Below are 18,598 nucleotides of genomic sequence, written 5' to 3'. Positions count from 1 at the left end.
TTACTGTGAAAAGCCCCTAGTCGCCACATTTGGCGCCTGTTCGGGGAGGCTGGTACGGGAATTGAACTGTGCTGCTGGCCTGCCTTGGTCTGCTTTAAAAGCCAGCGATTTAGCCCAGTGTGCTAAGCCAGCCCCTATGCAGTAGTTACCAGGTGATCTCTAGTTGCCATGGTTACGGCTGGAGCCTGGGCCTCCTCGTCTGCTCCAGGAGGCATATCTGCGCCTGGCTCCACATCGTGTTCCTCCAACTCCTCCATTTCTGCCGCTAAATCACCTTCAGGGTGAAAGGTCAGTCCTTCCCCAAAGTCAAAGCTGTGCAATACCGCCACAATCGTCGAGGTGATCACAAGGGAATACTGAGAAGTGCCCCCTGACCAGTGCAGGCAACAGAAACATGACTTTAAAATCCCTATTGCCCTCTCCATCACCTGACATGCTTCCAAGTTTACTCAGTTCTATCACTCCTGTGCTTCTTACTGCTCCTCTGAAATGGTATCGCAAGCAACATCCTTTTCTTATAAGGTATTTCTTATCACCAGTAGCCATCCTGTAATTCCTGGTGATGTCATCACGGTCTGGTGCTACATTGGGTTTGCCAGGACGAGTGAGTCGGGGGGGGGGCTTCCCCGGTTGACTGCATTCGACATGGAGGGTCTCCATTGGGGCATCGCGCACCTTCATCATACTCAACGAACAAGATCTCTTTCCTGTTGAAGAAGCCTCAGCTATTGGATTAGTGTTCCACCAACAGCCCCAATCACTTTCCGGAAACCAGCAATCCCGTGGGATGCGAGGGGCCTCCCCTTCATCCTCACAGGCGATACGCCGAAATTAATTAACTCCGAAGCCCTCAGGAAAATGACTTGATGCGCAATCAATAACTACTGAAACGAGGATGCAGTCCGAATTGAAGGCTTTAATCAACAAGATCTTTCCCCAGCAGCTCGAGTACAGAAAGAGGCTGGCTGCTGGGAAACACGGGTTCTTATACCCCGCCTCACTGGGCGGAGCTACCTTACATTCCGACCAATGAAATGCAAACACTTGGGCCTTCTCCACCAATGGTAACTCACACTCCCAGGTACCGTAGTACCTCTAGTCATTCTACCACATTCACCCCTTGTTGAGAAAGGAACTGGAGTGAGGGGGGGGGGGACTGCTCGGGCGTCCAGCCATGACTGGTAGTCCGGTGCGGGTGGGATAACTTACTGGTAGTATGACTAGTGATATGGGACTCTACCCCTCTCGAATGGCGGCTGCCCACTGGCCCGTAACTATGTACCGAGTCAGGAATTGTATTGTATACATGGCGCACTGGCCCGTAACCATTTACAGAGACAGAAAAAAATCCATTAATAGTTCACATCGACTCAATCAGACGGTCGGGGGCCTTGGACGTCCTCTGCGCCCAACGGAGCTTCGGTGGAGATGTTGATGGAGATGCGGGCATCCATGACTCCGGGAGCGATGATCTGGTCCTTGTGGAGGTTTCACCACCCGCAGACGGCGATGGTGAGGGCCGGGCAGGGGAGGGGGGGGGGGGGGGCATCTAGTCCTCCAGGCGGTGCAGGTGAGGGGATTGGTGGGCCAGGGAGGGGAGCGCCTGCAGGGTGCAGTTGCGGTTGGGGGGGGGGGGGGGGGTCCCGCCATAGCCTGTGGGGAAAAGGGTTGTCCAGGGAGGGAGGCTATGGTGAGAGGTGCCGGCGGGGGGGGCGGGGGGGGGGGGGGGGGGGGAGTCCATGCTGAGGCGTTCAAAGGGACGAGAAGCCTTTATCAGATGCGCTGTTTCGGGGCGGCAGAAGTGTGGCTTGCACTCCGCGCAGATGTAGCAGTTTCTGGTGACTGTCCTGACCTCCTCGAAGGAGTAGGGCAGGTTGCGGGTCTTCACGAAATGGAAGAAGTGGGTAACCCCCGGGTGGCAGAGGTCCTCGTGGAGGGCTCTGAGGCAGTCCACTTGCACGTTGGCACAGGTGCCGCGGGATAGGGCATCGGGAGACACGTTTAGCTTCCCAGGACAATACAAGATGTCATAGTTGTAGATCGATAACTCGATCCTCCACCGCAAGATCTTGTCGTTTTTTATCTTGCCCCGCTGTGCATTGTCGAACATGAAAGCCACCCACCATTGGTCTGTGAGGAGGGTAAACCTCCTGCCGGCCAGGTAATGCCTCCAATGTTGCACAGCTTCTACTATGGCCTGTGCTTCCTTCTCGACTGAGGCGTGGCGGATTTCGGAAGCATGGAGGGTGCGTGAGAAGAAGGCCACGGGCCTGCCCGCTTGGTTGAGGGTGGCTGCCAGAGCTACGTCAGATGCGTCGCTCTCGACCTGGAAGGGGAGGGGCTCGTCAATGGCGCACATCGTGGCCTTTGCGATATCCGCTTTGATGCGGCTGAAGGCCTGGCGGGCCTCTGTCGACAGGGGGAAAGTGGTAGTTTGAATGAGCGTCGGGCTTTGTCGGCATAGTTGGGGACCCACTGAACGTAGTAAGAGAAGAACCCGAGGCAGTGCTTCAGAGCCTTGGAGCAGTGAGGGAGGGGGAGGTCCATCAGGGGACCCATGCGTTCTGGGTCAGGGCCTATCACTCCATTTCGCACTACGTAGCCAAGGATGGCTAGGCGGTCGGTGCTGAACACGCAGTTTTCTTTGTTATAGGTCAAATTCAGGAGTTTTGCGGTTTGGAGGAATTTGCGGAGGTTGGTGTCATGGTCCTGTTGATCGTGGACGCGGATGGTGAAATTATCGAGATACGGGAAAGTTGCCCATAAACCGTATCAGTCGACCATTTGGCCCATCTCTTGTTGGAAGACCGAGACCCCGTTTGTGACACCGAAGGGAACCCTTAAAAAGTGGTAGAGACGCCCGTCCGCCTCAAACACAGTGTACTTGCGATCGCTCACGTGGATGGGGAGCTGGTGGTAGGCAGACTTCAGGTCTACCGTGGAGAAGACCTTGTACTGCGCGATCCTGTTGACCAGGTCGGATATACGGGGGAAAGGGTACGGGTCCAGCTGCGTAAACCTGTTGATGGTCTGACTGTAGTCTATGACCATCCTATTCTTCTCCCCGGTCTTTACCACTAGAACTTGTGCTCGCCAGGGGCTGTTGCTAGCCTCGATGACCCCTTCCTTCAGAAGCCGCTGGACCTCCGACCTGATGAAGGTCCTGTCCTGGGCACTGTATCGTCTGCTCCTGGTGGCGACAGGTTTGCAATTCGGGGTGAGGTTTGCAAACAAGGACGGGGGATCGACTTTGAGGGTTGTGAGGCTGCAGACAGTGAGGGGAGGTATAGGGCCGCCGAATTTAAATGTTAGGCTCTGGAGGTTGCACTGGAAGTCTAACCCCAGGATTGCGGCCGCGCAGAGGTGGGGGAGGACGTAGAGCCTGTAATTTTTAAACTCCCTCCCCTGGACTGTGAGGTTCGCTATACAATACCCCTTGATCTCAACCGAATGGGAGCCAGAGGCCAGGGAGATTTTTTGATTGACAGGATGGACAGGAAGAGAGCAGCGTCTTACCGTGTCAGGGTGTATGAAGCTCTCCCTGCTCCCGGAGTCCAGCAGGCAGGACGTTTCGTGCCCGTAGAGAGGGTGCGGGGTCAAGACTGGTCCAAGGTGATTGATGCGAGTCGTGGCAGAAGATCGGAGTCTTCATCGGGCGGTGCATAGTCACCCGTGCCGGGGTCCTCGGAGCCGGTCCAAGATGGCGGCGCCCACTGGTCGCACATGGTGGGGGATGGACAAAATGGCGGCACCCGTCCCCCACACGTGGCGTCGGAAGCACAAGATGGCGGCGCCCAGATGCCGCAAGTGGCATTGGGGGATGGGGATGGAGAAGTTCGCGGGCCGCACGGGGCCCTTGGAGAGAGACGGGTCAGCGTCCCGCAGTCGCTGCCTGGGACCGCAGCGATTGCCTTGGCTTGGCAGACCGACAGAAAATGGCCCTTCTTACCACAGCCCTTGCACGTTGCCGATCGGGCTGGGCAACGCTGGGTGTTTTGCCTGTCCACAAAAATAGCAATGGGGCTCAGCAGGGTTTCCATGGCGTCTTGCAGCGCAGGCCTGAGGTGATTCAGAGTCTGTAGGGGAAGGGGAAGATGAATTCCACGCTGCCCAGGGGGCCGCCGCGCGGTCGGGGGCGTATGAACGGGCTTTTCTGTATGCGACATCCAGAGAGTTCGCGAGGGCCCGTGCCTCTGTGAGGCTCAAAGTTTCCTTCTCTAACAGTCTCTGGCGGATTTGTGGGGACTGCATACCCGCAGCAAAGGCATCTCGGATTAACAGTTCGGTGTGCTCTTGCGGGCAGCCGCATTTCCTCCCCAGTACAAGGAGCGCACGGTAACGACTCACCAGGGGTCTGCTGCCTCATCGCCATCAAGTGCCGAGCGTAAGCTTGATTCACCGGTCGGATGTAGTGTCCTTTTAGCAGTTCCATAGCGGAGTCGTAGTCGGACGTGTCTTCGATGAGCGTGTAGGTGGCGGGACCTACGCACGAGTGTAAATTCTGCTCCCTCGTCGGTACGTTTTCTGCCGTGCTGAGGTAGCTATTGAAACAAGCTAGCCAATGCTTGAATGTAGCTGCTGCATTAGCTGATTGGGGGCTGAGTCGTAGACACTCCTGCTTGATGCGGAGCTCCATCTTTTAAAATCTTGTTGATTAAATTGATGCGCAATCAATAACTACTGAAACAAGGATGTAGTCCGAATGGAAGGCTTTAATCAACAAGATGTTTCCCCAGCAGCCCGAGTACAGAAAGAGGCTGGCTGCTGGGAAACACGGGTTCTTATACCCCGCCTCACTGGGCGGACCTATCTTACATTCCGACCAATAAAATACAAACACTTGGGCCAATGAGCAACGAGCCTTCTCCACCAATAGTAGCTCACATTCCCAGGTACCGTAGTACCTCTAGTCATACTACCACATGACTTCCATTTGCATTCTGGGGAATGTTAGACGTGTCACCAGTTCCATGATGTAATGACGCACAAGTAAAGAAATTGTTGAGGCCGTGGTGAGTTTCACTGCCACCGTTAAGGCAGTGCATTGTTCCAAGCTCAGGTTTGAACAGCGATGTCCCATTGCTCCCTGCTCAAGCACAGTCTGCTGACACACATATCCTCTGGCATCATTTCCTCGGACATCCTTTGCTTGAAGACTCTCTGGGGATGGTAGTTCTTCTGCTCAGCAAGCAGACATGTTGCCTGACTCTCTTCTGATGGAGTAGCATTGTTTCAGTAAGAACAAAGAACAAATAGTGAAGTGTTGGGGGCGGAGCGAGCATGTTTCCAGATTCTGCACCGATTAAAGGGATCGTTTATGTCAATTTACTGGCGACTCGCATATGTCGTGTTAAACATTACACTTTTATAAATCATTCAAAATAGCCAAATTATACCATAAACTTGTAACAGTTAATTGTAAAATGTATCTTAACACATCTATCATGTTTACGGTTTAAGAAACTTTTAATTATCAACATTGCGTTCATAGAATCATAGAATCACAGAATCACAGAATCCCGACAGTGCAAAAAGAGGCCATTCAGCCCATCGGGTCTGCACCGACCCTCTGAAAGAGCATCCCGATGTGTTATCTGTGTTGGTCTAACATCAACTGCAACTGGATGCAGTGAAATGAGAAACAGGCTTCCGAAACAGGAGACGGTCCAACACTGTTTAATTGAGAACAGTACAGTACAGCACAGAACAGGCCCTCCGGCCCTCGATGTTGTGCCGAGCAATGATCACCCTACTGAAACTCACGTATCCACCCTATACCCGTAACCCAACAACTCCCCCTTAACCTTACTTTTTTGGACACTACGGGCAATTTTAGCATGGCCAATCCACCTAACCCGCACATCTTTGGAACAATCAACAATCTTCACATCAATTACATAGAACATGACTCGACTTCCGGGCGGCGAGCGAGGAGGTCGCAGGGAGAGGGGCTCCCGCAAGCGCCAGGAAGGAACCCCCCCGACAGGCCGGACGGCGGAGGAGGAGCGGGCGGCAACGGCGGAGGAGGAGCGGGCGGCAACGGCGGAGGAGCGGGCGACAACGGAGGAGCAGCGGGCGGCAGCGGCGGGCGGCAGCGGAGGAGAAGCGGAGGAGGAGCGGGCGGCAGCTGAGGAGGAGCGGGCGGCGGCGGAAGGCGGAGGCGAGGAGCGACGGCGACAGGGAGGCCCAGCAGCGGCAGGTCCAACCCCTCTCTCCCCCCCCCCCCCCCACGCGGGCCGGGAACGGTGCGGCAGCGGCGGGCCCTCTTCCCCCCCCCAAACCAGCAGCGGGACACCACCTTCCCCCCCCCAATCAGCAGCGGGGACACCAACTCTCCCCCCCCCCCAACCAGCAGCGAGGACACCAACCCCCCCCCCCCCCCCCCCAACCAGCAGCGAGGACACCAACCCCCCCCCCCCCCCCCCCCCCCCAACCAGCAGCGAGGACACCAACCCCCCCCCCAACCAGCAGCGGGGACACAAACCCCCCCCCCCCCCCCAACCAGCAGCCCCACTCGCCCCTCCCCCTCCCCCCAACTGCAGTGACCACCACGTGGCAAGGACAAAGGGGGACTCTCTCTCTCTCTCCTGGGCGAGTGGAGAGAGAAAACAAAAGAAAAAAGAGACTTATATTTCTGTTCTTTTTTTTAAAATAAAAACCCAAAAGAAAACTGGTAAAGAGAAAAGGGGTGAAATAAAGGGGTAAAGGAAAGAAGGGGGGAAATAAATTTTTCATTTAAAAAAAAAATATATACATATATTTTTATATATATATATATATATATATATATATAAATAAAATTAAAATAGGGTGCGGAAAAGGGGGAAAAGAAGAAAAAGGAGAGAAGAAACGATGAAGGGGAAGGGGGAGAAAAAAATGCCAGAAGGGACCCAAGAGAAAGGGGGCACCGGAGGTGGACGGGGCAAAGGGCAAACCAGCTTGGGCGAACGAGTCAACACGCGAAGCAGCGGGAAGAATGTATCGCCGCATCCAAAAGGGCTGGACGGGCGGGCAACCTCTCCCCTGGGGTTAGAGGGGGGCGTGAATTGGAAGGAAGCCATTGCAGAGGTGGTGAGGGAGCAGCTGCAGGCAATCAAGGCAGAGTTAAAAGCAGACACAGAGGCCGCAGCACAGGCAGCAATGACCAGGGCCATGTCAGGGGTGCAGCAGGCTCTGACCAGAATGGAGGAGAAAGTGGATGCCCAAGGGAAGATACTGGAAGCCCAAGGGAAGATACTGGAAGCCCACGGGGCAACCATTAAAGAGCTGGAGAAGGCAGCGACTGACGTGAGCGACCGGGTCATGTCCCTGGAGAGGGAAATGGCGAAACTGAGTGCAACACAGGGGAGCCTGAAGGGCAGGGTAGACGACCAGGAGATCAACTCGAGAAGGCAAAACATTAAGATAGTGGGCCTGCCAGAGGGGATAGAGGGTAGAAATCCCACAACATTCGTGGCTGCGATGCTGGGCTCCTTAGTGGGGCGGGAAACTTTTCCCACCCCACCGGAAATGGACAGAGCTCATCGGTCACTGCGCCCGAAGCCCAAGGAAGGGGAAAAACCGAGAGCAGTTATAGCCAGACTGCACCGGTACCGGGATAGGGAGACAATCCTGCGCTGGGCCAAGGAGAATAGAGCCTGCAATTGGGACGGGCACGCCATCAGAATCTACGAGGATTTTGGAGCGGACATAGCTAAGAGACGGGCGGAGTTCAACAGAGCGAAAGCAGCTCTCTATAAGAACAAAGTACGTTTTGGTATGCTGTACCCAGCAAAACTCTGGGTCACATACCAACACAAGGAATATTTCTTTACAGCCCCTGCCGAGGCGAATAGATTCGTTGAGGAGCACGGGCTGGAAAAACGCCATGGGAAGTAGGGACGAGGGGCCCATGGCAAGGAGATACGTCATGCCGACGGGGGGGTGGGGAGGGGCGAGGCAAAGCCAGCCCCCTCCCCCCTGGCAGGAGCACCCAGGAAAAACAACCCAATGCCCAAGGGCCCGCTCCAGGTGGGAGGCCAGGCCCCGGCACGAGGGAACGGGAGTACTGGAGAGGGGAGAGGGGAAGGGGGACAGCAACCTCCGAGCGGGGAGCCACCGTGCTAGCAGGAAAGCTAGCGAAGGGGGCGCGCAACAGAGCAGGGCCGCAGCGCACCCCCAACAGGGGGGAAGGCGCCAGGCAGGGGAGGGGGGGGATCACCCATCAAAGGTGGGAGAGCAAATGGGGACAGGAATGGGGGAGAGAGGGGCAATGGAGGGGTACACAGGGGTATCCCCGAAAGGGATAGAGCGGGGGGGGGGGGCACTCGGGGGGCGAGAGACCAGGGAGGGGAAATGCAGGGACGAAGGGACAAAAGAGGCCAGAAAGGGAATAGGGCCACAAAGTGCCACAGACAAGGGCTCGAAACAGGGAACTGCTGCAAACACCCACCCAGTACGGTCTGTGGGTGAAGGGGCCCCCCGGAGTGCAGGGGGCTACCCGCGTGGCGGACACACAGTGGACGGCCATGGCGGGTGTCCCCGGGACAAGGGGGAACCCCGGAGCGCAGGGACCCGACCGCATGGGGAGAGCAGTGATAGTGGACATCCTGGACGGCCCCCTAACAAAGGGAAACCCCAGAGGGCAGGGGCGCGTCCACCGGACAAATATGGTTAACCCCACAGGAGCAAGGGGGCAGAAGCCCCCCACCAGAATAGTCACCTGGAACGTAAGGGGACTTAATGGCCCAGTGAAGAGATCTAGAGTCCTCACCCACCTTAGAAACATGAGGGCCGACATAGTCTTCCTCCAAGAGACGCACTTGAGGGAGCAGGACCAACTGCGGGTAAGAAAGGGCTGGGTGGGACAAACCTATCATTCCTGTTATGGGGCAAGGGCCAGGGGGGGTGGCGATCCTGATTGGCAAGAGGACAATGTTTAGGGCGACAAAGACGGTTACGGACCCAGGGGGACGGTATGTCATGGTCAGCGGGGCCCTGGATGGGGCGCCGGTAGTCCTAGTTAACGTGTATGCGCCCAACTGGGACGACACGAGCTTCATCCAAAAGACCATGGCAGAAATCCCGGACATAGCGACGCACCGACTAATCATGGGGGGGGACTTCAACTGTGTACAGGACCCAACGACGGACAGATCAAACCCCAGAACGGGGAAAACCTGAAACATGGCAAGGGAACTCAGTCACTATATGGAGCAGATGGGAGCAGTAGACCCCTGGAGATTCGCCCACCCGGGGGAGAAAGAATTCTCTTTCTTCTCCCCAGTACACAACGTGTACACCAGAATTGACTTCTTTGTGGTGGGGAAAACGGTGCTTCCAGAGATAGACAAGGTGGAATACTCCGCAATTGTGATATCAGACCACGCCCCACACTACATGGATGTGCGGCTAGAGACGGGAAGGGCCCAGCGCCCCAAATGGAGGTTGGACGGTGCCTTACTAGCTGACAAGGCCTTCAGCGAAAGGATAGCGCGGGCCATAGCGGAGTACACTGAGATCAACCAAAACGGGGAGGTCTCACCCTCCACGTTCTGGGAAGCGCTTAAGGCCGTACTAAGAGGGGAAATCATAGCCTACAAAGCGCAAAGAGATAGGGAGGAAAGGGTGGCTAGGCAGAAGCTGGTCGACTCCATACTGGAGGTAGACCATAAATACTCCGAGGCCCCGACCGTAGAACTCCTGGCGGAGAGGAAAGAATTACAAAGGAACTTTGACCTGCTCTCCACCAGGAAAGCAGTACACCAACTCCGCCAGGCACGCGGGGCCCTATACGAACACGGAGACAAAGCCAGCCGCCTGTTGGCCCACCAGCTGAGAAAGCAGGCAGCCAGCAGAGAAATTGCGCAAATCAGAGATACCAGAGGCACGTTGGAAACAGAACCAGAGAGGATTAACAAAACCTTCAAGGCCTTCTACCAAGAGCTGTACACCTCAGAGCCCCCAACGGGGAAGGCTGGGATGAACCGGTTTCTTGACGGACTGGACATACCAGTTGTGGGAGAGGGCAGAAAACGGGATCTGGAAGCACCACTAGCACTGGGAGAGATCATGGACAGCATTAGCTCCATGCAGGCGGGGAAGGCGCCGGGACCGGACGGATTCCCGGCGGACTTCTACAAAAAATTTGCGACAGCGCTGGCCCCGCACCTGCGGGAGATGTTCACAGACTCGCTAGCTAGGGGCACATTGCCACCCACGTTAGCACAGGCCTCAATCTCGCTGATACCTAAGAAAGACAAAGACCCAACGGAATGTGGGTCATACAGACCCATATCTCTGCTGAATGCAGACGCCAAAATACTGGCCAAAATCCTAGCCAAGAGGCTAGAAGACTGTGTACCTGAGGTGGTCACAGAGGACCAGACGGGCTTTGTCAAAGGTAGACAGCTTACCGCGAACATCAGGCGCCTGCTGAACGTGATAATGACCCCCTCCGGGGAGAGAACACAAGAGGTGATCGTCTCCCTGGACGCAGAAAAGGCCTTCGACAGAGTCGAGTGGAAATACCTCATAGAGGTACTGGAGCGGTTCGGGCTTGGAACAGGGTTCACCGCTTGGGTAAAGCTCCTGTACAACGCACCCATGGCGAGTGTACAGACCAACAATACCAACTCCCAATACTTCCAGCTGCACAGGGGCACCAGACAAGGATGCCCACTGTCCCCGCTGCTGTTCGCACTAGCAATTGAACCGCTAGCAATCGCGCTCAGGGCAGCAAAAAATTGGAGGGGGATCCGAAGGGGAGGTAGAGAGCACAGAGTCTCACTCTATGCGGATGATCTGCTCCTCTATATCTCGGACCCACAAAGCAGCATGGACGGAATCATCGCGCTCCTGAAAGAGTTTGGAGCCTTCTCGGGCTACAAACTCAACATGAGCAAAAGTGAGATCTTCCCAGTACACCCGCAAGGGGGGGGGGGGGCAGCACTAAAGGGGCTGCCGTTCAATCAAGCCCGACATAAATTCCGCTACCTGGGGATCCAAATAGCCCATGACTGGAAAGGGATCCACAAATGGAACCTCACCAGCCTGACGGAGGAAGTTAAAAAGGACCTGCAAAGATGGAACACACTCCCGCTCTCCCTCGCGGGGAGAGTTCAGACGATCAAAATGAACGTACTGCCCAGGTTCCTCTTCCTGTTTAGATCCATTCCGATCTACATCCCCAAGGCCTTTTTCAAAGCGCTGGACAAACTCATCATGGCGTTCGTATGAGGGGGTAAAAATGCTAGGATCCCAAAGAAGGTCTTACAAAAAACAAAAACCAGGGGAGGGCTAGCCCTCCCGAATCTACAATTCTACCACTGGGCAGCAACAGCCGAGCGAGTAAGGGGATGGATCCAGGAGCCAGAGGCTGAGTGGGTGCGTGCGGAGGAGGCCTCCTGCATGGGAACCTCCCTCCGGGCCCTCGCCACGGCAGCACTCCCATCCCCACCCAAAAAACACTCCAGCAGCCCAGTGGTGACAGCCACCCTCCAATCCTGGAACCAACTGCGGCAGCAACTTGGCCTGACCAAAATGTCGAACAGGGCTCCCATCTGCAACAACCATAGGTTCACACCAGCACTGACTGACGCCACCTTCAAAAGGTGGAGGCAGGACGGGGGGACACTGACAGTCAGGGACCTATACACGGACGACAGGATCGCAACACTGGACAAACTGACAGAGAAGTTTCAGCTAGCTGGGGGGAACGGGCTACGGTACCTGCAGCTCAAAAACTTCCTACGAAAGGAGACAAGGACGTACCCACAACCGCCACGACAGACACTACTGGAAGACCTACTGGACGCAAGTATCCTAGAGAAAGGGAACTGTAGTGACATGTATGACCGACTGGTAGATAGGGACGACACCGTACTGGACGCAACAAGAAGGAAATGGGAGGACGACCTGGGGATGGAGATAGGGTGGGGACTCTGGAGCGAAGCACTGCATAGGGTCAACTCCACCTCCACGTGCGCAAGGCTCAGCCTGACGCAACTAAAAGTGGTACATAGAGCCCACTTAACAAGAACCCGTATGAGTAGGTTCTTCCCGGAGGTGGAAGACAGATGTGAACGGTGCCAAAGAGGCCCGGCCAACCACGCCCACATGTTCTGGTCCTGCCCCAGACTCGTGGAGTACTGGACAGCCTTCTTCGAGGTAATGTCCAAAGTGGTGGGAGTGAGGGTGGAGCCATGCCCGATAGTGGCGGTCTTCGGGGTTTCAGAACAGCCAGATCTATTCCTGGGGAGGAGGGCGGATGCCCTTGCCTTTGCCTCCCTGATCGCCCGCCGTAGAATCCTGTTTGGCTGGCGGTCAGCAGCACCGCCCAGAGCTGCGGACTGGCTGTCCGACCTCTCGGAATCTCTCCAAATGGAGAAAATCAAATTTGCCATCCGAGGGTCGGACGACGGCTTCCACAGAACGTGGGAGCCATTCATGCAACTGTTCCGGGACCTATTTGTGGCCAATGTACAAGAGGAAGAATAGTCGGGGGAAGGTAGCGGGAGGGGCTACAGGTTCGGTACGGGGGTTCGATGGCTAGCTAAGGCCCAAAACCAAACTAAATAAACATGTTGGGGGGGGGGGGGGGGGGGGGGCGGGCGCAGTTACTACTACGAAGATGCTTACCTGTAAATATGTATGTTAATTTTTGCGTGTTTGTTTGTTGTGTTTTTTTTTTTTTTTTTTTGTTCTTTTTCTCTCCTAACAATTTGTAATTTGTTCAATATAAAATATGAAAACTGAATAAAAACATTTATAAAAAAAAAATTACATAGAACATAGAACATAGAACGATACAGCGCAGTACAGGCCCTTCGGCCCTCGATGTTGCACCGACATGGAAAAAACTAAAGGCCATCGAACCTACACTATGCCCTTATCATCCATATGCTTATCCAATAAATTTTTAAATGCCCTCAATGTTGGCGAGTTCACTACTGTTGCAGGTAGGGCATTCCACGGCCTCACCACTCTTTGCGTAAAAAACCCACCTCTGACCTCTGTCCTATATCTATTACCCCTCAATTTAAGGCTATGTCCCCTCGTGCTAGCCACCTCCATCCGCGGGAGAAGGCTCTCGCTGTCCACCCTATCTAACCCTCTGATCATTTTGTATGCCTCTATTAAGTCACCTCTTAACCTTCTTCTCTCTAACGAAAACAACCTCAAGTCCCTCAGCCTTTCCTCATAAGATTTTCCCTCCATACCAGGCAACATCCTGGTAAATCTCCTCTGCACCCGTTCCAAGGCTTCCACGTCCTTCCTATAATGAGGCGACCAGAACTGTACGCAATACTCCAAATGCGGCCGTACTAGAGTTTTGTACAACTGCAACATGACCTCATGGCTCCGGAACTCAATCCCTCTACCAATAAAGGCCAACACACCATAGGCCTTCTTCACAACCCTATCAACCTGGGTGGAAACTTTCAGGGATCTATGTACATGGACACCGAGATCCCTCTGCTCATCCACACTACCAAGAATTTTACCATTAGCCAAATATTCCGCATTCCTGTTATTCTTTCCAAAGTGAATCACCTCACACTTCTCCACATTAAACTCCATTTGCCACCTCTCAGCCCAGCTCTGCAGCTTATCTATGTCCCTCTGTAACCTGCAACATCCTTCCGCACTGTCTACAACTCCACCGACTTTAGTGTCGTCTGCAAATTTACTCACCCATCCTTCTGCGCCCTCCTCTAGGTCATTTATAAAAATGACAAACAGCAACGGCCCCAGAACAGATCCTTGTGGTACGCCACTCGTAACTAAACTCCATTCTGAACATTTCCCATCAACCACCACTCTCTGTCTTCTTTCAACTAGCCAATTTCTGATCCACATCTCTAAATCACCCTCAATCCCCAGCCTCCGTATTTTCTGCAATAGCCGACCGTGGGGAACCTTATCAAACGCTTTACTGAAATCCATATACACCACATCAACTGCTCTACCCTCGTCTACCTGTTCAGTCACCTTCTCAAAGAACTCGATAAGGTTTGTGAGGCATGACCTACCCTTCACAAAACCATGCTGACTATCCATAATCATATTATTCCTATCTAGATGATTATAAATCGTATCTTTTATAATCCTCTCCAAGACCTTACCCACCACAGACGTTAAGCTCACCGGCCTATAGTTACCGGGGTTATCTCTACTCCCATTCTTGAACAAAGGGACCACATTTGCTATCCTCCAGTCCTCTGGCACTATTCCTGTAGCCAATGATGACCTAAAAATCAAAGCCAAAGGCTCAGCAATCTCTTCCCTGGCTTCCCAGAGAATCCTAGGATAAATCCCATCCGGCCCCGGGGACTTATCTATTTTCACCTTGTCCAGAATTGCCAACACTTCTTCCCTACTCACCTCAATGCCATCTATTCTAATAGCCTGGGTCTCAGCATTCTCCTTTTTTTTTTATAAATTTTTTTTATTGAGTTTTCATATTTTATATATGACAAATTACAAGTTATTAGAGAGAGAGAAAAAAAAAAGGAAAACACAAAATTTTTTTACATGAATATTTACAGGTAAGCATCTTCATAACAATAATTGTGGCTGCCCCCTTTAGCCAGCATACATATTTTACATTCCCCAATATGGCCGAGGCACATGTTTATAGGCATTTATTTATAGTTTGGTTTTGGGCCTTGGCTTGCCATCAAACCCCCATACCGAGCCCGTAGCCCCCCCCCCCCCCCCCCCCCCCCTCCCCCCGGCTACCTTCCCCCGATTCCCGCCCATTTTCCCCTGGTTCTTGGCCACCCGACTATTCTTCCTCATGTACGTTGGCCACAAACAGGTCCCGGAACAGTTGCATGAATGGCTCCCACGTTCTGTGGAAGCCGTCGTCCGACCCTCGGATGGCGAATTTGATTTTCTCCATTTGGAGAGATTCCGAGAGGTCGGACAGCCAGTCTGCAGCTCTGGGTGGTGCTGCTGACCGCCAGCCAAACAGGATTCTACGGCGGGCAATCAGGGAGGCAAAGGCAAGGGCGTCCGCCCTCCTCCCCAGGAATAGATCTGGCTGGTCTGAAACCCCGAAGACCGCCACTATCGGGCATGGCTCCACCCTCACCCCCACCACTTTGGACATAGCCTCGAAGAAGGCTGTCCAGTACTCCACAAGTCTGGGGCAAGACCAGAACATGTGGGCGTGGTTGGCCGGGCCTCTCTGGCACCGCTCACATTTGTCCTCCACCTCCGGGAAGAACCTACTCATACGGTTTCTCGTTAAGTGGGCTCTATGTACCACTTTTAGTTGCGTCAGGCTGAGCCTTGCGCACGTGGAGGTGGAGTTGACCCTATGCAGTGCTTCGCTCCAGAGTCCCCACCCTATCTCCATCCCCAGGTCGTCCTCCCATTTCCTTCTTGTTGCGTCCAGTACGGTGTCGTCCCTGTCTACCAGTCGGTCATACATGTCACTACAGTTCCCTTTCTCTAGGATACTTGCGTCCAGTAGGTCTTCCAATAGTGTCTGTCGTGGCGGTTGTGGGTACGTCCTTGTCTCCTTTCGTAGGAAGTTTTTGAGCTGCAGGTACCGTAGCTCGTTCCCCCCAGCTAGCTGAAATTTCTCTGTCAGTTCGTCCAGTGTTGCGATCCTGTCGTCCGTGTATAGGTCCCTGACTGTCAGTGTCCCCCCGTCCTGCCTCCACCTTTTGAAGGTGGCGTCGGTTAGTGCTGGTTTGAACCTATGGTTGTTGCAGATGGGAGCCTTGTCCGACATTTTGTACAGGCCAAATTGCTGCCGCAGTTGGTTCCAGGATTGGAGGGTGGCTGTCACCACTGGGCTGGTGGAGTGTTTTTTGGGTGGGGATGGGAGTGCTGCCGTGGCGAGGGCCCGGAGGGAGGTTCCCATGCAGGAGGCCTCCTCCGCACGCACCCACTCGGCTTCTGGCTCCTGGATCCATCCCCTTACTCGCTCGGCTGTTGCCGCCCAGTGGTAGAATTGTAGATTCGGGAGGGCTAGCCCCCCCCTGGATTTTGTTTTTTGTATGACCTTCTTTGGGATCCTAGCATTTTTACCCCCCCATACGAACGCCATGATATGTTTGTCCAGCGCTTTGAAAAAGGCCTTGGGGATGTAGATCGGAATGGATCTAAACAGGAAAAGGAACCTGGGCAGTACGTTCATTTTGATCGTCTGGACTCTCCCCGCGAGGGAGAGCGGGAGTGTGTTCCATCTTTGCAGGTCCTTTTTAACTTCCTCCGTCAGGCTGGTGAGGTTCCATTTGTGGACCCCTTTCCAGTCATGGGCTATTTGGATCCCCAGGTAGCGGAAGTCTCAGCATTCTCCTCCACACTATTATCTTTTTCTTGAGTGAATACTGACGAAAAGTATTCATTTAGTATCTCGCTTATCTCCTCCGCCTCCACACACAACTTCCCACCACTGTCCTTGACTGGCCCTACTCTTACCCTAGTCATTCTTTTATTCCTGACATACCTATAGAAAGCTTTTGGGTTTTCCTTGATCCTACCTGCCAAAGACTTCTCATGTCCCCTCCTTGCTCGTCTCAGCTCTCTCTTTAGATCCTTCCTCGCTTCCTTGTAACTATCAAACGCCCCAACTGAAACTTCATGCCTCATCTTCACATAGGCCTCCTTCTTCCTCTTAACAAGAGATTCCACTTCTTTGGTAAACCATGGTTCCCTCGCTCGATTGCTGTTGATTGCTGTACATAATCTGCTGTGGGTTGACACTCTATTAACCTAACTGATAACCTCCTACTGGCTTGACCAGACTAGCTCGCTATCACATGGTGATGATGTTCATTGGCCTGTGCACTGCGACTATCTCCCTGGACGTGTCCTGTGAGAGAGGGAGAGCTTTAATGCCCTGTGGGCTTTATAGTGGTGGTGTCCTGTCTGGTGATTGGTTGTTCTGTGTCGTGTGTGTTCATTGGTTATCCTGTGTGTCAATCACTGCCTGTCTGCATCTCATTATATACATGAGTGTTAATTATAACATACCCTACCTAGGTTCAGGCCCCCACCTCATTCCCGTAACCCTGCCTAACCTTTTGGACACTGAGGGGAAATTTATCATGGCCGATCCACCTATTTTTTTATTTACTTTTTTAGAACAGCTTAAGTACTATAAAAAGTACTTCAGTAAAACTGAAAAAAACTGTCTTTGTCTTTCATAGTTGCAGCATATAAACAGTTAAGCACTCAGTGAATTGGTAAACACATCCACATTGCTGTCAACCGAGGGAGGGGGGGACAGAGGAGAGCCATTCAACCCCTCCTCACCTGATTGTAACAGTAGCATTCATACCCCAGACAGACACAATCAGCGGTTAACTCGATAGATGCCGACCGTGGAAAGAGGCAGTACACATGAGTTGCAGAGGAAATTAAATGGTGTGGGGGTAGGAGGGTTAGTGCTTCTACTGTGACAATCAATTGCCTTCGAGGCTAAATGACTTGTTATTCTTTCTGCTTCTTACAATCTAATCAGTCAGAGCGAATACGGACGAGTAAATGTATTCCAAACTCACACGATTTACTTTGTCCTGTATCACACTCCAATTTAGTCAGAAACACATGTACGTTCCTCAGTCCTACATATTACACAATAGAAGGAGGGCTTGGCTAACAAGCAGAGTGTTCAATACTTGTTTTCAGATGAATGTACTTACATCCTGAGGACACCATGCTGACCACAATGGATGAGGACGTGCTGGAACTCTGCACCAGGATCGTCACCAAGACTCCCAGCATCAGGCCAGCGATGGGATTGGCCAGAACTGCGTTATCACCAAATATGTCACCAGCCATTTTCCCTAAAGAAAAATGATGACAGTTTATCTAAATCGACACATAGGACAAAACAACAACAGCAATAGCCTGCATTTCAATAACATCTTAAAATTTGGAAAACATCCAAAGTTGCTTCGAAGGTGAATTATCAAAAAGAATTTCACATCACTGATAGAAAATAACTACATGTCAGATAACTGAGTGTACTCCATGGAATCCCTACAACGCAGAAGAAGGCCATTCGCGCCCCCCCCCCCCCCCCCCCCCCCCCCCGGTGCAATGATTATGGCCAATCCATCTAACCTGCCCATCTTTGGATTGTGGGAGCACCCAGAGGAAACCCACGCAGACATGGGGAGAAAGTGTAGACTCCGCACAGACAGTGACCCAAGGCCGGCTTTGGACCCGGGTCACTGCCGCTGTGAGGCAGCAGTGCTAACCGCTGTGCCACCATGCCGCCCCTTCACTGGTGTAGATGATAGGCATTACATAGAACATAGAACATAGAACAGTACAGCACAGAACAGGCCCTTCGGCCCTCAATGTTGTGCCGAGCCATGATCACCCTACTCAAACCCACGTATCCACCCTATACCCGTAACCCAACAACCCCCCCCTTAACCTTACTTTTATTAGGACACTACGGGCAATTTAGCATGGCCAATCCACCTAACCCGCACATCTTTGGACTGTGGGAGGAAACCGGAGCACCCGGAGGAAACCCACGCACACAGGGGGAGGACGTGCAGACTCCACACAGACAGTGACCCAGCCGGGAATCGAACCTGGGACCCTGGAGCTGTGAAGCATTTATGCTAACCACCATGCTACCCTG

The 18,598-nt window shown here is 53.3% G+C and overlaps 1 protein-coding gene across 1 annotated transcript in view; it reads right to left on the bottom strand.

Annotated features, from left to right (window-relative positions):
- LOC119955612 (sodium-dependent phosphate transport protein 2C-like) overlaps positions 1–18,598 on the bottom strand; it is a 150,966-nt gene that overhangs the window by 111,595 nt on the left and 20,773 nt on the right. Inside the window, exon 5 of the mRNA XM_038782010.1 lies at positions 17,643–17,786. Within this exon, the coding sequence (XP_038637938.1) occupies positions 17,643–17,786 (144 nt within the window). The remainder of the gene's footprint in view (positions 1–17,642; positions 17,787–18,598) is intronic.

The sequence above is a fragment of the Scyliorhinus canicula genome, chromosome 21 (assembly GCF_902713615.1).
Source record: "Scyliorhinus canicula chromosome 21, sScyCan1.1, whole genome shotgun sequence".
Lineage (NCBI taxonomy): Eukaryota > Metazoa > Chordata > Chondrichthyes > Carcharhiniformes > Scyliorhinidae > Scyliorhinus > Scyliorhinus canicula.
Note: the sequence above shows the minus strand (reverse complement) of the source record. Positions and strands in the feature narration are given on the sequence as shown.